Source organism: Artibeus jamaicensis, unplaced genomic scaffold (genome assembly GCF_021234435.1).
Source record: "Artibeus jamaicensis isolate MK-2021 breed Jamaican fruit bat unplaced genomic scaffold, CSHL_Jam_final contig_332, whole genome shotgun sequence".
NCBI classification, from domain to species: domain Eukaryota; kingdom Metazoa; phylum Chordata; class Mammalia; order Chiroptera; family Phyllostomidae; genus Artibeus; species Artibeus jamaicensis.
Window position 1 is genome coordinate 5377989 of NW_026521788.1, and position 27882 is coordinate 5405870.

A 27882-nucleotide genomic window follows, 5' to 3' on the forward strand; every position below is an offset into this window, starting at 1 on the left:
AGTGTTTCACATATTCCTGTTGATGTATTTAACATGTAATTCCAAAATGCAAATATTTAAAATGGTGTTTGAAGAGAAATATCTACAATGTCAATCTTGTGTATGCTAAATAAATGTGACTGTTTTATTTACTTAGACATGTATCATCCTGATGCCAACAGTATTTAAACCCTCACGATGAACTTTGCTTTAGCGGGAAGGGCTCTCAACAACTGCATATAACCTGCACCTGAAGCATTAGAAAGATTCAAGCCACTGTCCATTTCCTGATGTCAGTGAACAGTCTACAGATCCGTGACAGAAATACTAAGCTGAAAGGCTCTGAGAGTATGCAGAGCACAGATTTCATTTTTAAAGAAAATATACATGAATATACAGAAAAAATGATTGTAGTCACTGAAGCATTAACAATGCCTGTATCTCCAGGTGGTGGAATTATAATTATAAGTGATTATTTTGTTATAGTAAAGTCTTCTCAAAATAATTTAAGAATCAAAGGTTTTACCATCAATAAAATTTTGTCCTTACCTGCTTTCACATAGCAAACTTTTAAAGCTACTAACCAATATGAATTTGTCAGAGCATCTACTACATTCTGACATAGTTGTAAGATCTCTTGAAAGATGGAAAATAACAACATCATGGCCATAAAAGAATACATTTTCTCTAAAATTGAAAACAACCGATAAGCAAATCATTAGACTCCCTATAGCTATATAACTATAGGAAAATCAGTCTCTAACATTTCATCTTTAAAAGCTTTAAAATATTTTTATCTTTTTTGCTACTTTTTAGGTACTGTACTTATGCCAGTCCAGCCAGAATACTTATTATTATTTCCATTCATAAGCATTTCTCTCTGTACTAGTAACAGCACTCCTAATCAAAATGTTACTTAAGCTATTTAAGTTTTAGGTGTGTGGTTAATTGTCTGGCAACAATGAAAGAACACAACATGTTTCACGTTAGCAGCATATCAACTAGATTTAAGGGTCTTGATTTTTGGGAAGCCTTTGGAAGCCTGCATGTTAAACACTGGTGATTTTTAATTCTCAATGGAAATGGTGATGGCATTCACTTAACTAAGCTGGCTCAAATTACAGTGTAGTAAGAGCATGAATACAGACAAAATTGCCAGTAACTTCCTATTTTTCCAAAATCACCATGATCCTATAAATCATTTTTAACTGCAGTAGAGTTTGCAACCATATTTAAAAAGAAGTGTGTATACACATACTTTTCATACTTGTTATTATACATTATTCATTTACTTTGAAAGAGTCACATGAAGAAAATGTAAACTTGAAATAACATTAAATTCCACTGTTACGTAAATGGTCTGCTTTATTTTCAAAACATTTGTACAGCCACACTTTCACTTATTACCTTACTATGCTTTGGTGAAAGACTATGCCTTAGTCTTTAAGCTTTTAAGAACATTAGAAATACAAGACTGAATTCAAGTTCTTTAAACTCTTCTGGAATATCCATTTTTAAATGGCACTAGTCACAATGAGTAGATGAAGCTTTCCAGAATCAGAGAATGAAAAAGCCACAAATTGAAACCTGAAGTATCAAATCTGTTCTGGGCAGTTACCTGCAGACCTCTGACTTAGTTCCCCCCTGCCCCCAAAAGCACAATTTTTCAAGAATCTTGGGTTTTCAAGATTAGAATGTTATATACTATGCTCAAAACAATTTAAGCCTTGACTAAAGCCCTTAAAAGTGCCTTTCTCAAACACGAGTAGACTGATACTCTACTCCCAAGCTGACAAAGCCCGTGTTTTAATTACTGCAAACTGTGAAGGACAGCAGGAAAAAAAAACTTAAAGAAAACTTATTAATTACATTTGGCTGCCCATTATTTAAAGTGTCAACAAATTTAAGCCATTTTTAATTATGCTCTGATTTAATAAAACACCCACACAATGACAAGAATGAGACTTTAATCAGTTTTAAGTGGAGTTTATAACACTAAGAGATAAAGGGTTGTTAACAACACAATAACAAATGGACATCTGATTGGTATGAGGCATTATCCTGTACACGTTTTTTTGTGTATCCTCAGTGCATAGCATTTACACACAGAGCCACTGCTGCACAGCACAAGAGTATCTGAAGAGGCTGAATCAGAGTAAGGCTGTTTAACAGACTGAATTTTTTTAGTATATATATTCTATATGAAAACTGATTGAACTTTTGAACTGGCAGGGTAGAAGGCAACTTTGCCCAATACCGCAGTTAAAGCCCCCACTTTAGTGCACAGTTCCACCCCTTCCATCTGCATGCATGACACATTAACAGTATTTAAAGGTAAACGAGGCACTTTGTGGCAACCACAGCCATCGTTATAAACATATTGCACAAATTTTCTAGAACTAAACATTTAACTTGTACCCTTTTATTTTTTAAAGCTGAAACATTTGATGCTGCCAGTAAACTCCACTTAAGTTTATAACCTGTGCCACAGCAAAGAATGGTGATGCTATTCATTCAACTACCTTTAATAATTATGGCAAAAAATGTTCAAGAGGAGCTACAGAGGACTTGTGATGGTACATGGCCCAATCGTAAGCTTTCTTAAAAGTGATGCCTTCAAGTAACTTCAGACATGTAAGCGGCTGCACATCCAAAATGTCTATGAAAACATTCCAGAAACTCAGAGATTACCTACAGAATGCATTTCAGGCTAATTATGAATACTGTCATAAATAAAGTTTTAATAAGGACTCGAAAACTTTCAGTCATAGCAATTCTTGTCAAATTCTATGGGGATGGTAACTGAAATAAAGGAGAGTAATATGTATAATATATATTTATATATAATATATATAAAATGCCATTTTTCCATTTCCAATGACTACACCATAAAATGTAAGCAAGGCTTCTCAAAAACATTGAAACATTCAAAATCAAAACCCTCATTCAGACCTTCACATTCCAAAGGAAAAATAATAACAGTGCAAAAGCCCATTATAATGTCATTATTTATGACCTGGCCTTCCGTGTTACATATTGGAACAATACAAGTTATGTCTTAATATACTGTGCCCAAAACTGTAACAAATAACAGTATTAACAACTATCTTCAAAACATCAATGGTTGATTTTCAACTTAGTCAACAATTTTCAGCTTTTATGAAAGACAAGATGGCATATAAATTTCAATGGTGAGGCCTTAGGAATAGTTGTCTCTGATCTTACCAATTTAACTTATGAGAAGTCAATCAATTTTCTATATATCAATGTTTAAATATAAATGTGTAAATCCTAAGAGCTTTGTTAAAAATTTAAAAATTTTATTTGTTGAATGAATGACTAGGTATGGAAAACATGTCAACATTATTTACTAAGAATATTTTAGATGAAGTTTTGCCTAATCTACTTACCATCAAACTCTATAAATGCTGCTTTAATAGGTCCTATGCAATCTGTATTTGTAAATTAACTAGGTCAGACCACAGCTAGTGAACAATTTCAGCACCAATAAGTTATTGAAAATGAGATTTTACACCATTAAGAAATAAATTGCCTGGATAGTCAAATGTTTCAAAATCAAGGTATAATTTGAAAGACACCAAATTTCTGGGAAAAAACTCTTTTAATATCTTCACATTAGCTTTACAATAGTAGTTGTACTCTGCTTAAAACCGTATGCAGTCTGGGCATATCAAATATATGATATTTAAGAAGTGAAAACGAAGCCCTAGTCCTAACTCTAGCACTATGAAGAAATAATTCAACACTGCACATTAAAAAAAAAATCTATTCTTTCAATAGCAAATCGTTAAAAGCATTATGTGGGACAATTTCTACTGAAAAAGTAAATGCCTTATTACTTGTGCAGTGCTGAAATTTTACTGCAACTCTAATTTCCTTTTTAACACAAATAATGTCCTTTTAAATATAAACATTATATGTATTCAGTATTCAAGTAAAATTCCCTAACAGTTAATGACATTTAAAATATGTGCAAAACTGCAAAACTCATTGTAATAGAATGTGTAAGGTCAAAAGGGTGGAACGGCTGACAGCTACTGGATCGAGTAAGTGCATCATAAATCCTCAAAGGAAAAAAAAAATCTGCTTAAAACTGAAGACTCTCAAATTGAAATTTCCTGTGCAGCATTACAGAATAGTTTATATTTAATGAGAGAAAAGAAGCTTGCAGGCAGCACATGAAGCATCCACAGCAGGTATATGATTGAAAACTGATAAAGTATGTATAAGTTGTTGACTGATGTAGGTAATAATAGCATCTGACTTTTAGCACTGGCCTTGATTACACAGGAGATGGAGCAGTCATTACAATTGAGAAAACATATTTAATAAATCATTGTCAATTTTTATAATGTTTCAAGCCCATTTTTTGTTGATAGCCTCCACATTTATATGGTTAAGTCATTGTTGCTGTGTTTCTACTACAACCACATTATTTTTATATCCCTTCATTTGTGGATTCTCAAGATGTTGTGGAAGGTTCATTCCTCTACCCCAATACACATTCACTCCCTCTAGCTGCCTTTTCTAGCACCAATATGCTTTAAAAAAATAAAATAAAATGCACAAACAACAAGCAGTGACAGCGGCCAATTCCTCAAATACCCAGATTAATAACGGTAGCATGCCAAAGAAAGGTGCATGTCAATAGCTGAAGATGGTAGATGGTTCAGAGTCCAGCACAAAATATATTCCTTTCTGAGCATTCCTTCCATTCCCCAAACCCAAATACATGCATTAGAATGTAGCACAACCCTTTAGAAACTCCTCCAGCCAACTGCAAACTTATCTGTTGCCACAAGTGCAAAGGGGTAAGATTGTGAACCTGTATATCATCACAAAGCTCTTTAGCCACTTCAGTTGGTGACAGAACACAAAATGAGAAATTCCTACGTATACACATCAGTCTGTCTCCACTTTTTATAAAACTGGAATAAAATGGGAAAGTGCCATCTTTATTTATCCTAATTGAATTTTAAATGTCCTTTTGACACAAAAAGGTATATATACATGACACAGCTACACAACCTTTTTTCAACTGGACAACAAGTGTCAAAACCCTGTGGATGTATAGGGTAAAACAAGATTGGTCAGGAAAAGAGAATTGTTCCTATAACTGGTAATCTGACACAATGTCCTATTGCCATTAAAAAAAAAAGGTCCATTTTCAGTTTATTCAAGTTTGTTTTCATGGTGTTTTATCCCTCTTGATAAAAAAAAATTCAGACTTTTGTAATTTGCGTATGCTGATCTTCATCAAAAGGTTCGTTCTCTGGATCAGAGTCAGTGGTGTCAGAATACCTATAATGATCAGGTTCATTGTCACTAACATCTGGTGTTACAGAAGTTGAACTGCTAGCCTCTGGATTTGATGGCTCCTCTACTGTTTTTGTGAAGTACAGCTTCACCTAGAGAAAAAAGAGAAAGTTTAAATGGAAAATCCTTAAATGTGACTAATTTTAAGTTACTTAGTATATATTTTTAGCATTCATTTTTAAGTACCATGACAAACATGATTTTTAAAAGGCAGAGCTGCCTTTTAAATGGCCCTCTTAAAATTTTCTACATTGTCTTTCTTGTTATATTCTGAAAAGATAAACTGGGATGTTAATATACACATACATGTTTTATAAAGATTTTATTTATTAAATATATTCTTAATAAGCATAAGTGCAAGTATTAACTAAATATACAAAAGAAATATACTAAGACTGAAGTTTATCAATAGTTCACATAACAGATTATCAATCACAAAATTCAATTCACTAATAGTTGAGTTCCAAAAGAATGTTTCACTAACTACCTATCTGAAACTCAATGTATTTTTTGATGCAAACAATATTAAACACACACAAATATTACAGTATATAAAATATTGATCGACAATGTTGTTTAGGATCCCAATAGCCCTAAAACCTGAAGGAAGGAGAAGAACATTAATATTATACAGTGGTTTAAACAGATAACTAAGGGCCCTTACAGACTTAAGCTAAAATAATTGTCAAAACTGCTCTACAAGGCAGGCAGTTCCATTTTAAAGGAGAGAATGCTAAGGCTCAAAAAGGTTAGGTAACCTGCTGAAGACCACATATCTAGTAAACAGTGGGTGTGGGATTTAAATTAGATTTGATTTAGAATCTCTTGCTCCTTCCATTATATCTACAGCCTCTCCCACCATTGTCCAAGAGTCCTTATCAGTTCTTCTTCTTCTCTTACACACAACATTCACTCCACCAGTAATCCTTTTAGTTCTACCTTCAAAATACTATGAACAGTTCATCCTGGAACAATCGATGCAAGGGTTAGGAACACCAACCCCTGTCCAGTAGAAAATCCAAGTGTAACTTTAGTCCTCAAAAACTTAACTACAGCTGTGCCCCGCTATCCATGAGGAATTGGCTCCAGGACAGCAAAATTTGTGGATGCTCTAGTACCTTATACAGAATGGCACAGAATAATGTATACAGTGGCCCTCTGTTGGTTGAATCTGTGGATGCAAAACTCAGAGATATGGAGAGCCAAATGTCTATTTACTGAAAAAGATCTGAATATAAATGGATCCACACAGTTCAAACCCATAAAACTGAGGAATCAATTGTAGGCCTAATCTGACAGCTTCTCATCACCCCTTGCTGCCACTACTCTAGTCCAAGCAACCACCATTTCTCATCTGAACTAAACCACTGCAACAGCCTTTTAACTAATCTCTCAGCTTCCATTCTTAGCTCCCTCCACTCTCTATTCTTCTCTCCAGTCTATACATTAAATAAGTGGACAAAGTGAACTTTTAAAGAAGACATTCACATTTCATCTTTCCTGTGCTGAAAACACTCTAATGTCTTCACACTTGGACTAGTGTGATTTAGTGAAAATTACTTCTTATCAATCCATCCTCAAATACACCAAGCTCACTCGGGTGTCAGGGCTTCTGCACCTGCATTGCCCTCTTTTCTCAGATATTTGGACAGCTCACTCGTTTCATGTAGGCCTTTAATTAAAGGTCCCCTGCGTGGGGAGGCCTTCTCTAACCATCCGGCTCAAAAACACACCAACATCATTCTCTAGCCCATCTCTGCTTAAATTTTTTCAGAGCACTTACCGTTATATATTTGTTTACTGATAATTAAAATAATTTACGCATAATCATAAATATAAAATCTCATAATATTAAAACAGAAAATAATAAAACTGGAGGAAGTCATACTTTAAAAGCTAGTGATTGAGGAAAATGTAGAATTCAAGAAAAGAAAGAAAACGGAAACCTGTGGATTCTAAAAGGCACTTCTAAACGCTTAAAAGAAATAAAGATCTAAAAATAACTAATACTGGATCTATTTTCATTTAAAACATGAAGTCCCCCCTTTCCTTTTTATATTACTAGCAATATTCTTATACTTATAAAGCTATGGTTAGTTTTGTTATATTATAAAAATGGAACGAAGCAAAAAAGTTAAGAGAATTTTTAAAAAGAGAAAGGAGGAGGGAGGGTATGGTGAAACCAAGGGGAAGAAGTCAAGTAGAGTCCAAAGTGGGAAAGGGAAAGAGAAAAATGGTAAACCTCCACCTGGGAACCTGGAGAATCCTCACCTACACACAGGAATGGAAACAGAAACACACACACACACGCACACGCCACATCACATATAAATGAAATTAAAACAAGCCGAACAATTCCATAAAAAGAGAAAACAGTTTTAGAAAGGCAAAAACAGGAAAGCATAAAGAGTATAACTTTCAGGCCACATGAAATCGAAGCCAAGACTACAATATGAGAAGGTACTTATGTGAAGGGTAGGGGAAAGGCTGGCAGTGGAGCGGTACAGGCAGAAAGAAAGAACTGGAAAGACCAGAAGCAAAAGAACTTCACATTTTGAAGAAATGAAGAGAGACCAGTATGGGTGAATCTCAGGGAACAAGGTAAGAATGTGTCTCGACTTGATGCAGGAGGTAGTCAAAGACCACAATATCTTCAAAACAAGTGTAAATAAGAGTGACACAATCAAGTCTATTATTTTTCAGGTCACTCTGAGGGCACTGAAAATAAACTGGAGAGGTATAAGAATCAAACCGGTGAGAACAATCCATACAAATCATTCTCAAATGATTTCCAGTTCTCTCCTACCTTTCTTCCCCCATTTCTCCTTCACTTAACTCCTGTCCCCAACGTCTGGCCCAAATTTCACCACACAATAAAGTGAAGTGCAGCACTCATGACTTTTTACACATCTGGACTTCAGGCTGCTTCTACATAAATATTACTTCTAAATAATAATCAAATTGAAAATTAGTCAAACAAGTTCTTCACCTGCTATACACCTAGAATGAAACAAACACACACACAAAGCCACCATCAACTCAAAATGATTTTAACTAACCTTAAAATTTGGAGAAAAGTATCGGTTGGCCTTGTCTTTATTTGCTTTGTCGAGATCATTTTTCGTTAAAGTGAGTACTAAATATTCCTTGTCATTACCCGCCCGCTCTATACTGCAAACACTATCAATTTCTTGGTCACACAGACTTCCATTTTCTACTTTTTCTGAGGTTTCCTCTGGTCCTGGTATGAAGAATGTATTTACCCAAAAATGAAACATTTTGTCCTAAAAAATAAAAATATGTCATTTTTAAAATACTTTTAAAAAGAAAATGTTACCTATATTCATTTTCAGTCTTTGCCACAAGCAGTCAACAAAATAAGCCATTTGTCGTTTGATATTCTGAATAACAGTAAACACAAACACATACTTGGCAACCTGTGGGTTATCTGTTGCATCTAATTCAACAGTGAGTGAGATTTTTCTTTCACTCAAATTTTAAACTGACAACATAGTCCCACAAGTTCTAAGCTAATTTACTTTTATTTTAAAACCTTAAGTAAAATATCTCCTTTCTAGTCTAATATTAGCTTTATAACTATTTTGAGCTTATATGCATGTATTTAAAAATTCAAAATTGGATTTAACATTCTTTGTTTCAACAAGTTATCTTTTACAAAATTTATTTTAACAAAAGTTCTCAAAATGTCAGTACAACCTCCCAAAGAAGCAAGGCAGATATATTTTTACTGATACCAAAATACAAACATTAAGTGTAGCTCTAGTTTTTTAAATGACAATGAATGATTGAAAAAATTCATAATAAAATGTGGAGCGGGGGGAAAGAGGTTAAGTACTTTTGACTTTTTTATGTTATAAAACACATTTTGTTTTGTTTTTTTATGGAGTGATCTTCTATCTTTAGACACTTTTACAAAGAGGTTGTCAGTTCTACTTTCCAGTAGAGAAGAAACACAAAAATCAGCTTCCGGCCATGGGCAGCTGCTCTCCTCAAGGCCCAGGATCCTCTTTACCCAAGTGACGGGGTGGAGGCATGTACTTCCTCTGCTTTATTAGCTTATCCTTCTGCCTTAGGATGGTACTAAGTCATTTTTCTTCTTCTGCCAAATCGGATATTCTATGAAATCATCTTATTCTATCCTTCGCTCTTTCTTTGCAAATACCAATGATTCCACGTGCACATTCTAACCCTTCTTTTTCAAACACATGGCACCAAGATGGAATTTTGGGAGGCTGCTCAGCACTCTGGGTTGTCACCCAGTGGTTTAAGTCAATGCCGAGCCTTTTCTGTATATCAAAGAAAGGCATGGCGTCCTGCAGCAGTGCCCTGATCCATTCCCTGGCTGAGGGTATCAGATGATCTCTAAAATGCCTATTTTTAAGGAATCACTTCTTACTAATAACATGAGGTCTTATTAATCAAAAACAACATCAGAAGCTCATCACTTCAAACCTTTCTTGAATGCTCTCTTTCTTAATTACTAGAATTTGGTCTGCATGGATCATCTGACAATTAATGATGCATGGCCTTATGACACCTTATCTGATACCATTTATATTTTCCCCCCTAAATTATCTTCGAGTTATTTTTCCCCCCAGGAAGATGTTACACCCTTAAGTATATTATATCTTAAAGGTCTTTATATCTTTCAACAGTATCTAGCAAAGCAATATTATGTCTTTTTTAAAATATTTGTTAATTTTAATTATTTTTGCAAAGTCTCTGAATTAGTAAGTATACACATAATTTTACTGAGAGTCAGAAGAAAATAAGCTAGTAATATTTAAATTTTCAGAAATGTGGATTCCATATATATACACATTATATATTCCATATATACACATTGATTATACTACACCTGTTTTTGTTTAAATTACTGCAAACATTTATAACAGGAAGGGTAAATCACATAAAATGTAAATATATGTAAGATAATCCAAGATACAAATATATTATAATGTTTACTCTAATCTTCAATTTTACATGTGCTAATGTAACACATAGGTGGTAATAACTGAAATGATAAGAAATGAAAAACAGTGATTTAAGTGCCTGTTTCTAAAAGCAAAATATAAAATTTTAAGTGTACTCGTCTTACAATGAACATAAGAGAAAAACTACCTTAATTTTAGAACACATTTACTAACACACCCTGGATTATTAAAAAACAATTATTCAAAGTTACTGAGGTACATTCATACAGAACAAGCAAGAAATGAGTTTCTGGTGAAAAGAATCGGTTTAGCATTTTGTGACTTTTCTAATTAGCTGGATTCTAAGTAAAGGAAATTATATCTATTCTAGTAAGTCAAAGTAGAGTTTAAAATTTTGGTAGTAAGTACAACTTCATCTTATTTTCTTTCAAAAAAAAAAAAAAGCTAAAGATCAGGAAAGCTAAATCAATCCTATTACTGAGAATATCTAAAAATTGGCTATGTTACCTAGTATATGTCTAATGAAGCATTAATAATATACAAAGCTAGAATTTTTGTTCATTACCACCTAAAAACTTTGTACCTTATCTTCATTTTAAATATTCACTAATACTATTTTAAAACAAGATAAATTGTTTTCAAATAAGCTCTCATATTTTCTAAATATAACTCAATAAAAGACAAACCTCGCTTTTCTAAAACTGTGCATTTAAATAATGCCTCATTTTTCATTCATTACTTCCTCTTCATACCCATTTCTCTCCCAGCTAAAAATCGAAATGTTCAGTAAATCTGAAGAAGCTAAAGATACAATGATCTAACTGTAAGAAACATAAACTGAGGAAAGTGGTTTGTGTCATTACACAAGACCATGAAACAGATCTTATTTACATATGTAGGCAAAACTTTTTGAAACTCATGATCGAATGCTAATTTCTCAAGTCTAAGAAAATTATAACTGATTTCATGGAGTATGTATACAATTTTTAATATTTTTAAAAAATTTCTTTACATAACCCAAATTGAAGAAAATTAATCTCAAAGTACTTAAGACTTAAAAGACCACATGGTCTTTTACTTCTAACAGGATTATTTACTATTATAATGGCTAATCAATACCATAGTAAGCAATGCATATGCAAATCTAATAGAAAACAAATTATAATTCATCAGATATTAGTCATAAAATAAAATATACCTTTTAATCACTTACATATTTCTTTTTTGGTAAGATTTTATTTATTTTTAGACAGAGGGAAAGGAGGGGAGAGTGACAGGGAGAGACACATTGATGTGAAACACGGATTGGGTTGCCTCCTATATGTGGGACTGAACTGCACCCCAGGCAAGTGCCCTGACTGGGAATCAAACTGGTGGCCCTTTACTTTGTGGGAGAACACCTAACCAACTGAGAGCCACACCAGTCAGGGCCACAGACTGACTTCTGCCTAAGCAAATAGTTTAGGAAAAGATCTAAGGTTACTATTTAAGATACGGTTATTTTGAATATTTTCCCCAAGAAAAGTAAAGTACAAACCTTTTTTAGCTTGTTCTGTTTGTGGAAGAACTCTACTTTGATGTCACCACACACGGGCAATGGCTGAGGGAACTCAAAGTACATGAACTTGTCTTCCCGCCGTGTGGGTCCTGAATTGGAGGAATATATCTTCACCTTTAGCTGGCAGACCACAAAATGAGGATCTGCATGGTTAAATACATGTAAGTATCATTTCACAGAAAATGCCTTTAACTATCAAACTGTCAAAAACTATCTTAATGATTAATATTAGCAATCATACAAAAATAGTAATGTGGCTTTTATAACCTGTTCTAAAACAAATCAATGCAAATAAATTAGGTAAAAAATATAATCAATACAAGATTTTCCCTAATCTCAATCTTCAATATAAGGTTCTATTATTGGCATGAAAGTCAATTTACTTCATAAATGTCAAATCCAAACATCAAATTTTTAGCGCTATAGTAACATAAAAACTTTAATATTAAAATGATGTTAAAAATATAATATAAATTATTTCAAGCATTAAAAATACTAAAATAATTTTCTGGTACATCTATGAACTACATAAAAGGTAGCTTTTAAAAATTATTTTAAAGTCTCTATGTAACAAAATCCACAAAGTATAATCTATAAAAAGTATATACTAAATTCCATAAAAACAAATCTCAGTATTTATGAAAATATTAAACATCATTAATTTTACCTATAGGTCACATTTTATTTTTAAAGGTATATAAAGCCACCATGATGAGAAACAGAAAAAAAAGATCTGAAATGTCTCCAAAAAAACTGTAACAGACATCAAGTACAAATTTTAGGGCATTCCCCTCCCTATAAAACACACACCAGATCCAGTAACAATTATTTTGGCTTTGGCCTACATCTGTTTTAAAAAAACTGATAAAATATGGCCTCTCAAAATGTATCATGCTTTTGTATTAGCAATGCAACAAAAAGGTAGTAAGGTGTTAAAAGTGAAGAATCATGTTTTATATTTTTAAATCTCATAAATATACCTAATGACATTAATGATGGAAATTAAAGATATGAATGTTAAAATCCTACGACTTTATAAAAACTTTAAATTATCTAAGTAATTTGACAAAGTATATAATTCATTTGTAGTACACCGAGTTCAAAAACAAGTTCGTTAAAAAGAAAGTGATTAACAAGGATTAGAAATGAGTTTGGTGGGAAACATGGCAAGATGATCAAGAAACGAAAGCAAGCTTGCATACAGTGCATGAGAAATAGTTGTACGTATATACATATAGAGACATAAAATTCTCAGCACCAAAAGGCATTATACTTAAAGATGAAAAAAAAGTATCACATTCTTTATCAATGTGCCCAACAACTAAGAACAAGGTAAAAACCTTATCCCAGCTAAATAAATGGTCCCATTTAATAAATATCTACTAGCTCATCTATACAGTATCTAAAGCAATATAGGCAATCACATAATAAACAGGATTGATCAAAGCATATGGGGTTATTCTAATTTGGATTGTGGATTAAATTTCCTTGGATATATGTATATTTGTAAGATATTTACCATGAGGAAAAGGCTCTCTAAAAAGGAAAAATATTACATGAATAGTTAATAATTTTCACTTCCTTGACTAACAATTCAAAGTACAATAAGCCATTTTACATGATAAGCTTTACTGGGAAGTCTAGCTTGAAGAAACAAACAACCAGGTAAGATTTCAAAACTGTGAATAAAAAGCAACAAGAATTAAAATGCCTTGTAACCTTATTATTTCAATATTAATTCAAACTCCACTAATTCAGAATCTAATAATCCTGATTTCAGAACTTCAAAAAGCAAATTAACTATTTAAGTCATATTGCATCTAAAATGTGTTGCTTAGAAATTCCCTCATCTAATTGTTTGCTGTTTGTTTGTTTTTTAGGGTCAGTTGTTGATGAGTTTGTTGTCATTTTACTGTTCATATTTTTTATCATCTTTTTCTTAGATAAGTCCCTTTAACATTTTATATAATAAGGATTTGGTGATGATGAACTCCTTTAATTAGAAGAGGAACAGAATCACAGATATGGAGATCACATGAAGGGTTATCAGCAGGGAGGGAGCGAGGGGATGGGGGAAAAGGTACAGGAAATAAGAAGCATAAATGGTAGGTACAAAATAGACAAGGGGACATTAAGAATAATATAGGAAATGGAGAAGCTAAAGAACTTATATGCCTGACCCATGGACATGAACTAATAAGCAAGGGAATACTAGTGGGAAAGGAGGTGCAGGGTGGAGAATAAATGAGGGAAAAAATGAAACAACTGTAATAGCATAATCAATAAAATATATTAAAAAAAGAAATTCCCTCAAAAACTAAGCTAAAATGTTGTAATAAAAGTAGAAAGTATTTCCTCAAATCACTAAAAAAACTAATTTTTTTATAATACAAATTTCACATTTTAAATACAAGTTCAACATTAGTATGGTTCTGTTGACTTCTAAGACACAATTCTGATATATCCTTTGTATGACTGTGTTCTAAAGATTGGTACCTAGTAAAAAAACACCAGAATTAAATTTTCTCAGATATATGCACAGTAGGAATAGTATTGAGAAAAAAAATCAGAGTGATGATCTTTCATTAACATTTTAACCATTTAAGATATACAGAATATAGCAAATTTTCCTTTATTTAGAAATATTAAGACAAAAATCAAATTTTTAAAAAGTTGTGAATCCCCGACAATTTTGCAGAAGACACTTCATTTTCACAGTTTTGTTTTCTTCACTGATTCCTCTTATTCCTCCTGAAAACAAACTGTTGCAACTCCCCTTGTTTCTGTCGGTCCTCACCATTTCCCTAACCGTTCCCATCCTCCATGGCTCCATGCCGCCTCTACATGAAACACTCGACTGTCCTGATGCTTCCCAAAACATCTGACAACTCTCAAGGATTCAAAGCAGTACTTTCAAGTACTCACTGAATATCATCTACCTTCTTGTAAACAGCGTATCTTCACCTGAATTAAAACATGTTTAAAACCATATCAGCATTTATGTCTCCAAGTCTCAGATTCACTTTTCTTTCCTCCCTCTTCTAAAGTGAATTATTCATCTGACCAGGATCAAAACTCTGACAAAATCTTCCAATATAAATGGCAAAAGAAAAACTAATCTGTCTTGCCAGAGTGGCTCAGTTGGTTGGAGCATCATCCTGTGTATCAAAAGGTTGTGGGTTCGATCCCTGGTCAGGGCATGGACGGGAGGCAATCTATTGATGTTTCTCACTCACATCAATGTCTCTCTTTCCCTTCCTCTCTCTCTGAAGTCAATAAAAATATATCCTTGGGTTAAGGATTAAAAAAAAATTAACCCTACTTGATTTCCCTAGCAAAGAACATGTGGCGTACAGCAAGTCACATAACTGGTTTCCTTTCCACCGTTTTTTTCCCTCTTGCTATGATCACTTTCTATACAAGTGTTAAAACACAGTTTATGCCTCCAGTATTACCACTGATACTGCAGCATTTATCAAACCAAGTCCCATATCCCCATTCAGGGTCCTCTAACAATCAGTCACACATTCCGTTTCTATTTCATTTGCTGTCTCTACATTTCTTGTCCAGCTCCTTTCCTTCTGCTGTGCTTCAATTCAAGCTATTTCCTGTTGCCTGTAATACTTCCTTCAGTTTTAATGCCAATCTGAACTGTACACTTGCCCGAGTGTTCAATGAAGAGCTGGACTTCCTTCACCAAACTCTGACAAGTCCCCCAAAACATTGGTTTTTTTTTTAATATGCCATTTGTAATTTATACATACAACCTATTTAACTATATATTATATATATACAGCTTTACTACATAGTATTAAGTCAAAGTGCATACAAAATAAAGATTAAAAAGATTTCAATAATCAGTATAAATGTAATACTGAGACCAAAACAAAAAGTAAAACACAAAACAATATTTGAACATAGGCAAGCAGAACAGAACTGATAAGATTTTTAAGAAAGGCCAATGTGAAAATATATACAAGGTAAGATTACTGGACTGAATGTTCTCTTTCCCTTATTATTTCTCTAACAGTTTATCCCTTTCTGTTGGCTCTTATACTGATATTTATACTATAGGAAAACCATGAGATTTTTTTCTTCCTTTTTCTTTCTCCTCTATGTGAAGCTCCTCTGTCAATCACCTGACAGCTTAGTGCTTTGTACTCAGTAGTTTTTTAAACCTATATTGAGATGACAAAAGCATGAGAGGGGTTCCTTAGAAAACTTAACATGCTCTATTACCAAAACTGTAGTCTTTGATAGAGTTGCCTTGCTCTAAGAATACAGAAAATATCTGATCACACCCAATGACAAAAATAAATAACATCAAGAAATTAATTTTCTAGATATAAATTAATTTGGGGATAGAAATTGTTTTAAATTACATAAATATTTTCAACAAGCAAAACTTAAAGCTGAAATCTAAAACTACTAATGAACTGCAAAACATCACTGAAATTAGAAATATTAAAAGAAATAATGTGGTAGTATCTTATCTAGAAACTATAAAATGCATTCGAAATCCAGGTTTTCTCTAACATTCCACACACTCTGACTCAACCCTACTCAGTCAGTATACTCTAACTTGTCTTCATGTCTTATTACTTGTTCTTTTCCTCTTTATTGTCCCTGTCACCATTACTATCAACATCTAGTCTTCCCTAAGACACAGAGAGATTGGCCCCTGCTCCGACCCCAGTAAACTATGAATCCCACTGTGACTCTCGTGCTGATGTTATGGGACAGATTTTTTTAACCATCTGATCAGAATTTAGGCTGCAGTTGGTAGTTGCATCTCAGAATACTTCTTTCATAAATATAATTCAGCTTCAAAGACATTCTAATACATTGCTCTAGGCTTCCTTAGCCCCAGGCACTAAACGACTAAACAAATGAATGAGTATGGATATTTAAAAATATATACACTACTGCAAAAATTTTCAGTATGATAAATTTCTAGACTTTTATATTAACTTCTATAAATGTTAAGAAAACTATTTCAATACATGGAAGAATGAAAATCTAAAGCACTTACTGCAAGTTCCACCACTGAACATTGGAATAGTTTCAAACATCATCTTGTGAAATAACAGTGCCACTGGTCTATAATCCAGGTGATTCTTTAACAGGTAGCTATAATAATACACATAGCGCCTCTGACTGGGAATAGTTACTCCCTGTGGACAGAAAAAGAAAAAAGCCAAATTCAAAAGAAAAGTTCCATTATAGTTATTTAAGTTGTTGTTGTAACTGGGTTGTACCCACTGAAGAACATACATACATTAGAAATTTGACCTGATTAATATTTAAATCCCAGTCAATTATAGAGTAAATCAGGGCAACGTCTATACAAAAGAATGTATCAGAATAACTTTTCTCCCTTAATGGACAATTACCGTAACACCACAACACCCCCAGTTATTCAATGGTCACAACAATGCTCTGACCTGTGAGCAAGGCCACTACGTATCCAAAATACGTGTACAGCTGTGCTCTTTATACACAGGGCTCCCCACAAGAATTTATGGACTCATTAAAATACAAAACTCCTCACCAACTTGGCTACTTATTTTCCAAGCAAAAGCATATCAGAACCAACAAACTAGATGCAGGCAGACAGCCTTTAGGAGGCAAAAATAGCAGTGGCAAAAAGTGATGCTGGCCTTAAAGCCCACCCAGAACTAGGAGTGTGTAACTGACACAAACATGTACAACAATCTGGTAACACAGGTACTTAGAGATGTTCCTGATCCACATCTCTCTCTTTGTTGAAGAAACCAGAAAATATGTAATGTTTTAGAAAATTTAAGTATTACAAATGCTAAAAATATATATAATTTGTGTTATTTAAAAGGTGATCCTGATTTATCTGAAGAAAAAATATCTTATGTGTGCAACAATGCATTCACTAATGTTGCTGAATAAATGAGATATTAGAGCTTTTATGTTGTTTCCTTTCCTATTACACAATGTGACTTAAAAAAAATCTACCACAGTGTCACTAATACTACTGGAGGCTTTAACTGTGTTTTAAGTACAGTTGTATAGAAAGTGATGACATGACAGCAAGAGGAAACTATTCAGTAAGAATACCTCTCACCACTCTCGTGCATGTACTCTTACTTTTGGGCAAACTAAAGTATTTAATGTCCCCATGTTGTACTTTCTGGACTTTGTAATATGCTAATTCTATCAGATTAAGGACTATGCAAGCAGTCACTGGGAAGTTTTATATATTTTCTAATACCCTTGACCAAGTAATTATTTGAAGCTTCCAGCTTAGATAGCAGACACCTGAAATGCAATGCAGACCAAGTTCTTGAAGGTTCCTGCACACTTATCTGTTTAGACTTTTTGTATTTTATCATGAAGGATTTGTGATTAATATTTTCATTGAAAACTGCCTGTTTTCCATTAAAAATTTCAAATTCATCTGCATAGGCTTTAATATAAATTTTAATTTTCACCTTTACATTGTAGTAATATTTTCTTTCTCAAATTTAACATCTAATTTTTGTTTTCTTCCTCTTTACTTTTCCCTTTGATTGACTATAAAAATACATTGATTTTATTGGCATTTTCATCTGATGACTTTAAACTTATTATTTGAAAGGGTTTACTCGGTTTGTTTACTAACTCACACATTTATATTTTCATATTTATTAATTTCTCTTTCCTACTTGTTATAGTAATCTCTAATATGAATTTACATTTCCTCACTGACTAAAAATTACTTTAAGTAGTTTTAAATTTCAAGAGATTGATTTAGTGGGATTAAACTTTTTCAAAAATCTAATTCTATTGAACTGTAATCAAGGACTGGGATTTATATATTTCTACTTGAAGGTGAGATTTTCTTTGTAGTTGGCATAATTAATTATTAATCTTGGTAATTGTTTAAAGGATCACAAAAATACATTTTTATGGGCTAGTTTGATTACGTTAACCTATTTACATATCTTACTTTGTACCTTCTTGATCTTGAAGTATACTGAAGATTCCTACTATAGTTGCTTTTCTACCAATTTTTTTCTTTTCTTCTAGCTTTTACTTAATATACCCTGTGTTGATATAAAATGACATTCTTGATCCAGTTTTTTATGCATTTTAGGTGCAAATGCACTGATACCGATATTCTATCATCTGCTTTTGAAATTTATATTTGCTTGATTTATCTTAACAAACTATTTTTAACCTGAGTTGTTTTATGTAAATCTCTGTGTATGATTAATCTCCTAAGAAACAGAAATTTAAAAGTATAGGTTATATATATCTTTCAAACCTAGAATACTACCAGACCAGAATACCACCTAGATATCACAAGATACATAATGTTTTGTTTATACTCTGTGTATCAATACTCTCAGATCATCTTTTCTATGATGAATTCACAATCTAGATTCCTCAGTTAAAAAAGTAATTTTCTACTTCAGTAAACTTTTCCCTGGCACTTCTAAACTCAAAAATAATGTAGATATTTAATATATAGTATTTGCTTGTAGCTCAGAATGATCACAATGTATCTCTAATCCTACTACAAATTTGTGATTCTATCACCTTTTATTTCCCAGTACACATTATCTTGTTCAAAACCTGCATCTGAACCTAAATGTGAATCTGATTCTCAAACTTTTTATTCCCATGTCCTGTGTTTTAGTGACAGCATGCCTACTATGTGATAAAAAAGAACACCTCTGAGCTCTTATTTTTCCTATCTATGAAGAATCTCCAAAGTTTAGAGTATCATAGTGTTTCGATTGTATACAACTAATTTAAGTATAATGTATTAAATAGTGTTGCATGAACCACAGAATCCTTGAGATTAATATGAAGCAGACAACTGTCATTTTCCTTCTGCATAGCATCCTTTCCCCTTTGGGAAGCTATCATTTTCCCTGTGATTTGGGGGCATCAGAGGTGAACCCTATTCTTTATAGGGTTCTTCGTATATATGTTCCAAGCCTCTGGGCAAGAATGTTTGGGTAAGGAACGGATGCATGCCCTATTCCAGTTAAATCAGAACCTGATCTATGAATTTCTGCTCAAACTGTAGCTCTCTTCCCGTTGTAGTTGTAAAGCTGGAGCTACTACTACTGGGAGCCATCCCTGCCATTATATTACAGAGAGCCTGCCTAAAAAGAAAATATATACAGAGGAAAGGAGAGAATGAGAGAGATTCCTGACATATGTTAAGCACCTAGATCCAGGCCAAAGCATTTTTAGGGTAATACAAGCCAACAAGCATCTCCTTTTGTTTAAGCTATTTTTAGTTGACTTGAAATTGGATAGAGTTCTAACACACCATAATACAACTGCTTTCCCCCCCTTTTTCAGTTTGTATGTCTTTTTTTTTCTCATAGGGTTTTTTTTAAAGATTTTTTAATTTATTTATCTTTAGAGGGGAAGGGAAGGAGAGAGGGAGAGAAACATCAATGTGTGGTTGCCTTTCGTGTGTCCCCTGCTGGGAAGTGGCCTGCAGGGAACTGGCCTGCAACCCAGGCATGTGCCCTGACTGGGAATCGAACCTCGATTGTCTGGTTCTGAGGCCTGTGCTCAATCCACTGAGCTACACCAGCCAGAGCTGTATGTCTTTTTTGAAATCAAAATAATAAAGAAAAATAATTTAAACAAGAGAACATAGCACAGTAGAAAAAATACTGGATTTGAGTTTAGGGGGTAGGTATGGTTTTGACTTATTATGCAGAGAGATTAAATAACCCAGGACAGATTGATATTTGCAGATCTGTTTTATCAATAACATTAGAATAAGACTGAATTAAATTATTACTGAGGTCCTTCAAGGTATAAAAATCTTACAATTTTAGCACTGGCCAGTGTGGCTCAGTTGGTTGGAGTGCCATCTCATAAACCAAAGGGTTACAGGTTCAATTCCCAGTCAGGGCACGTGCCTAAATTGCGAGTTCAGCCCTCACTAAGGGCATGTAGGAAAAGCAACTGATCCACGTTTTTCTCTCCTGTCAATGTTTCTCTCTCTCTTTCTCTCTCCCTAAAAAACAGTGAGCATGTCCTTGGGTGAGAAATTTTGTTTTAATTTTTTTAAACATTACAATTTTATGAATACACAGATTCATAAAATATGTAAACCTAATGATAACAGGTTTACATATTGTGTATTAGAAGAACACACTTTAAGCCAGAAGAACATATTAGAAAAAAAAAAATGTTATACTGAGTTTTTTAAGAGCTGAAAAAGAGGATAATTAGTATTTATTTTGTTTTAAATAAAGAGAAAATAATAAAAACTTCATTAAGTTACTATGTGGGGAAATTTAATAAATAGACTAGAAAAAAGTAACCTGATTAAATGTATAGGACATAAAAATTCATTCTTCAGAGAAATGAGACAATTCCATCTTCTTGGTATCACTTAGAATAAAGTTAGCATTTATTACTAATAGAATATTTAAGCCTTCATTACAGGTAACTTAATAACCTCTCTTACAGAGATCATAACATATAGGAATTTTAGTCTAATAATTGCTTTGGGAAAACATCAAAAGCTCCAATACTTCTACCACCTGAAAGGCAGAAGGCAAGGGGAAAAGAGTGTAGCAGAGATTCTGGGTCATTTGTCATATTTTACAAGTTTATCTCTTTAAATTCAGAAAATTTGGAAATCTTCCAAAATACATACTTAACCACTACTTGTAAAATGTTTTAACTCTTTATTCATAGCTTACAACAAATATTGTGAGTTACTGACTGCAATTCTGAAACATTAGTGCAAATGCGGGCAGTGTGAGGCACAGGATTAGACTGGAAACCACCACAGGAATTACCTTATGGAAGTGCAACATAACTGCCTTTGTATAAACTATTGAATGAAAGATAGGAGTTTTCCTTTCCTCAGGAAGTTTTCCTACTTTCCAAAAACATTTTTTATAGGAGGTATCAGTTGTACTTTTACTTCTCCAAACATTCAAAACCTGAAATATTATTTGGGCATTACTAACACAATGACACATTTTACAATAGGTAAGCTGGCACCCACCACTCTGCCATCTAATTTGCATTCTGTGTGCTAAGGAAATGTTAAGATTCTGTACCACATTATTTTGGGGAAAGTCTCTGAGCAGTCTATAAATCCTTCAGCAAAACATGAAAACTGGATCCTCTTTCCTTAAAACGAGGGGGAGGGGAAGAGGAGGAGGGAAGAAAGGGAAGAGAGCAAATAGAGATGGTGGGGGGACAGAGTAGAGGCAGGAGGGAGAAAAGGAGGAGGAAGAATAGAAGAAACATTGTGCTCCTATATAAAAGTCAGAACACAATCATTTCAGCTTCCTAATGTTTCTCTGTAATTAAAATTAACGATATAAACAAAACAACTTCCAAAACCATTCTAATAAAATTAATCAAACATAAACTAAAAACTGGTAAAATGTATGTGTCTCCTGCAACAGTGGTTCACTATTACAAAAATGCAAACTTAAAGACTCAACCTAAAAGGAAATACTGGCAAGAGGATACATCAATTAGCAGATGTTTCAAGAATAAAAGTACTTGGGATAATCAATTATATTAATTATAAGACACTTCTCTGGAGTAACTCCACAGTTGTATAACAGCTTATGCTCAACTAAGTTTTCTTACAATGAAATTAGTTAGTCTTCAAAGTTTAAAAATACAGTATTTCATTAGTATTCCAACCATTAAGTAAACATGTAATATATTTAAATGTTTTTAACTATAATTACTTAAATAAGGAATTAAATGCCCTAGCATCTATAAAGAAGTGTATAAACTGAGAAGCCTTTCAAAACTGGCTAATTTCATCAGCCTTACATGACCTCTCAGAAGAACTTGACCCTGTACAGAGATTAATTCTGAACAGTCTCAATATTCTTTTGCAGTCCCAGGATTTGTGGGCTTAATAGTGTGGGAAGAGGATCAACAGTGAGCCAGGTTACTCAAATTTCAATCTACATGCTATCATTAACTGGATAATCTTAAAAGCACCTCATCTTCCTGGACCTCAGTTTTATCATCTATACAATAAGAAACATTCCTGAAAAAAACAAACAAACAAAAAAAAAACAACCTCACAAAACCTGACTTTTATCCACTGTATCTAGTTTTCTAATGCTGTTTCAACCTAAAATGCAAAGGACACTGTTTAGAAAAATATAGCTTTGACAACAATGTCTACTTATACATTTCACTTTGCCTTTTATAATATACACAAGAATAAAGGTAGGAGCACATTAGGTATTCCTTTAGAGCACATGAATAATTCATTCAAAAAATGGTCTAGGTATATTAATTAACCATGAGCTAAGCACAGCAGATCTCGATGATTTGATTACAAGATGCTAAAAGTGATCAATTTTGGCTAAATTACTCAGCTCTGAATCCTAATATCACATTACAGCTAAACATAACAATTTTATTGCATATATTCTTAACAGTGTGTATCACCTCATTTCTAAGTCTAGTACCTTATACTATGGAGAGTACAACCTATAAGAATATGCTGTACCTACAGCAGTTCTGCTGCTGATGTAGGTACTATTACATTCCTCCACATAATACTACAAACTTTCTTTTCATAAATATTTCTCTATTATCTTTACACTATTGCCCCTAATGTCATAACAATGTCCCACAGGGCTTGCCATATCAAGTTTCTCCTGACCTCTATGAGTAACAGAATTGCCAATATTACCATACTAGGATGACTAAAATATCTTCCAACTGACAAATTAAAATATGTCCTCGCTTTTTGATTATGGAGACTTCTCTTGGATCTAAGTTACACTGGAATCCAAGAAAATAAAGTATGATAAAGTCAAAGTATACTTGAGGTTCACTTTTATCCATGAACATGGTAAGATGGAATATCCCACATGCCTTTTCTATGGTTATTTCTCACTATGAGAAGCATGCAGTCATCTATTCTGAAGCATCTACATCAGAAAGTGTGTATACATATATGTGTTGGGGGGGGGGAGCAGAGTAAGAGGAAGGGAAGAGAGGAATAAAGGTTGAAAATGTGAGAGCACAGCTCAATTAGAAAAGGCCAGACCATTACAAAATTTTTATTTGCTCCCAACTCAAAAATCCTTGAGCATCCTCTACCAGGCTGTTGGCTACAATACCAAACAAACAAAAAAGTCACACATCTGATTTGGTGAAGGCAAATACCTCAGAAATGGTCAAAAATATTTGTAGCTTGCAATAGTAAACTAAGACTTTTGCACTATCTGTATTAAACAATTTTCATCCATTTCAAAACAAAAGACATTTTTTCCCCTAAAACTATTAAGCAGGTCATGAAAGGATTGGAAATATCACTTTCCTGCACCATATGATTTCTCAGCTTAGCCAGCTACTAATTTTCATTAAATAAATTCATGGTGGCACAATCAAAGAATAATTCTTATTTTAAAGTCCTTTTTGGAAACTTCAAGAGACATAAACAATTTCAAAATGGTGAAGTTTCTTTGCCAAACAAACAAAAACAGAAACAAAAAAATACTTTCTCCAGAAGAAATCTCAGTATTCTTTAGATAGACAGTACACCTTAACCCCTGGCAAAACATCTGGTTTTGCTGCTTTGGTAGAGAAGTTCTGCATGTTACTGTGACCAACTCACCACTTTGTTCATCACTATGTACTGCGGTGAAAGACTCCACCATCAATTCTAAGAGAAATCTTATCTATTACTGTCAAAGTATTCCACTGTTTCATGAGTGCCAAGCCTTGAATCATAGCCTAGTCTATGCTAGAGGATTTGTCATGAAAAATCTGTTGTGAAAGTTGCCAAAGTCATAAAAGCCAAGACTTTTAATCAAGGGATTCTCAAGAGGTTTGTCAAGAAGTGGGAGCAAGTATGAAATTCTCTGCTACCCTTAACACTGGCTTTTAGAAGACAAATCTATAGCCAGAATTTTAACTGCCATTAACTGGGTAAAATACAGTATGAACTCATCTACAGTTCCAACGCAGCATTATGTCAGGGTCTGCCAAAAATGATCTTATTAACTAGAAGACAAAGAAAATGATTTGACATGAATTTACCTGAAGAATCTTAGAAAATTCTTTCTTTCTTCCTTTTTATTTTTACTTTTTAGATTTTATTTATTTATTCTTAGGGAGTGGAGAAGGCAGGGAGAACAGAGAAACATCAATTGGTTGACTCTTGCACATGCCCTAATCTACCTAGGATGGGGCCCACAACCCGGGCACTTACCGTGACCAAAAAACAAACCAAGGACCTTTCCCTTCAAGGGACAATGCCCAACTGACTAAGGAATTCACTAAATTAGAATTCAGGGTAAATTCTTATTTCTTGACATAATACTACTTTCTCATCTTGCAAAAGAACCTACTGCCTCCACTTGCTCTCTCATTCTTTCACAATATAGAATTTTCAGCACTCATTTTGACCACAAAGAAAGTCAAAACTGATTGGATATCAAAGATGACTAAAAAAGGTTGCCAAGTCAAAGACAATGGAATAGCTTGAATGTGTCATTTAAAAGCTGTGTAATAGAAGTCCTTTCATTAAAATTTACTATTGAGCAGAACTAAAGCTTAATTTTGGTTCATTTGCTCCACTTAGATTTAGTCATTTTCAAGGAGTGGCCACTGATTTTTGCATGACAAAAAAAAAGAGACATAATTGTTATGAAGATTTATTTTAAAATCTTTGTTTAAAAATAGTGTCCAGTGCAATTCAAAACTGCTAGGAACAATTTTATGTTCACATACACCATGTACATTTTTGGAGAGACTACTTATAGCTTTCACTGTATTTTTAAAAGGTATATAACACACATAAATAGTTTAAGAGCCCCTAGCTTCAATCTGGTGCTCTGGTTCCACATAACAAAACTTTTCTATTTTTTATTTTAAATTCTTTTTACCTGATTTCTTTTCAACTACCAAAATGTTTGCTGCTCATCAACCCTGTTTTAAATTTCTACCGTTGCTTCTGTAACTGTTATTTTAATTTGATCCATTTCTATATGGTTTTCTTCCAATTTAGTCTCTTTTCCTGTGTCCTGAATTTATTTACTTCAGTAAAAACAATTTACCTTCTATAGTTTTAATCAGCAAAAGCAATCGTCTCCCTCTCAGGCATGTCTAAACCTTTGGTGTCTCTGCGCCACACAAAAGAAGAGTTGTCTTGGGGCACATTTCAAATACACTGCGACACATAATCATCAAAAAAATCTCATAATGTTTTAAGTAAATTTATGATTTTGTGTTGGGCCACATTCACAGCCGTCCTGGGTCACAGGCTAGACACCCCTGCTAGATGAAAGGATAAACTGAGGTAAACATCTTAGGCTGTCTGCTCTGGAATTCATTCCAGTGTTATCAAACCAAGGTATACACTTTATTCTTCTGAATAAGGGAAGAACTCCTGAGTATTCTTAACTACCTACATTAATATGTATTTAAAGAATAATCTTTACATATTTTAAGAGTAAAGATCATACTTTACTAGGTAATGGCACTCAAGTTATTATCCAAACACATTTTATTCCCAATCAAGTTTCAGAAATATCAAGCTTATTTTTGTTCATGATGCTGCTCTTTAAAATGCTTTTTAAGTACTGTGAGACTAAATATGCACTACGGTTAATGGGTAAGATTTGCTAGCGTGACACAAAAATGCTAGCATACACAGAAAAATTAAGTCAGTCATTTGTTCATATAAAAGTTAAGGTAGGCCCTGGCTGGGTGGCTCAGTGGGTTAGTGCCGTCCTGTGCACCAAAAGGTTGCAGGTTTGATCCTCAGTCAAGACATGTATGGGAGGTACCCAGTTGGGTGTTTCTCTGTCTTTTTTTCTCTCTCCCTGTCTCTGTCTCTTTCTATCTCAAATTAATGGACATATCCTCAGGTGAGGATTAAGAAAAACTTAAGGTAGTAACTGATTTAAATGTTTAGGAGAAAAACACGAGGTTACCAACTTTCCTCTTAAAAATCTGTTCTCAAATAAATTCTTAGATCTAAGAAAAGGAAAGAAAAACATAAAAATAACTCACCTTTTTGTCTCTGGTCCTTACTTCCCCATAGAAATCTAGGGCCTCTTGTGCCTTTAAAAATTTGCCCCGATGTAACAAATATGCACAAATCATTACACCAGTTCGTCCCTTTCCAGCTTTACAGTGAATTGCTGCAACATGATTGTCATCTTCACTTAGCCATTGGTCAAGATCTTCACAAAAGGGTTTAATAAGTTCTAGCTGTGGTGGGTTATGGTCTTCAAAAGGATACTGTGCAACTGTGATAAAAGAAAGATAACCTCAGACTGAGAGAAAAATCTCTTCTGCATTGTTTATTAAAAGTAAGTTAACTTTAGAAATGCTGCATCTAAGCTCAACAGATGTTTAAAATAAAAACTTAACTCCAAAGAAAAATAATTTACTGTCTGATAATTTTCTAATTTTTGAATAGAAACAGTCTCTTGTTAACTATTAAACTTATCCACTATAGACAGGGAGGCCAAGCATTATTTTCCCCACTTGATGAAGAAGGAAATTTTGCTATGAAGGTAGTAGCTCAGGTCACAACATTATCAGAGGTGGAGATGAACTCAAAATAAAATGTCATATAGCGTCCTGTCCAGACTCTCAATAAATTTTCTAATAAAAAGAGTAGTAATACTTGTAATATTGCATCTCCACAAAACATACTCAAAAGAAAAACTATTAATAAATCAATAATAGAAGGACTGCATAAAGAAGTACATTTTAAACTTCAAAAAATGTTAAGTGTATTACCTCTTGCAAATGTTAGTGCTGTATACACTGATTTCAAAGGCATTTACAAAAGAAATTGAAAAAGTACTTAAAAAATTATACAGTTTAGTAAGCTTTATAAAATAGTTTCAAGTCTTTTCACACAGCTTATTAAAAACCCAAAACTTCTCTGTGCCCTACAGTCAGAGTAGAGTTTTTTTTTTTTTACTTTGCTTACAAATAGGATTTTAAATATATCACTATTAAATTTCATCTTATTTTGTTATCTGCCTTGGCTCCACTCTAAAGACCCTTAAAAATTCTGACATCTAATGTACCTAATTA

General features: G+C 33.4%; 1 protein-coding gene across 1 annotated transcript in view; it reads right to left on the minus strand.

Annotated features, from left to right (window-relative positions):
• Positions 1-1929: 1929 nt before the first annotated feature.
• PTEN (phosphatase and tensin homolog) overlaps positions 1930-27882 on the minus strand; it is a gene marked incomplete at its 5' end in the record, with an annotated part of 80803 nt that continues 54850 nt past the window's right edge. The window contains 5 exons of the mRNA XM_037156623.2: positions 1930-5408; positions 8376-8600; positions 11809-11972; positions 16862-17003; positions 26842-27080. Coding sequence (XP_037012518.1) covers positions 5223-5408; positions 8376-8600; positions 11809-11972; positions 16862-17003; positions 26842-27080 — 956 coding nt within the window. The remainder of the gene's footprint in view (positions 5409-8375; positions 8601-11808; positions 11973-16861; positions 17004-26841; positions 27081-27882) is intronic.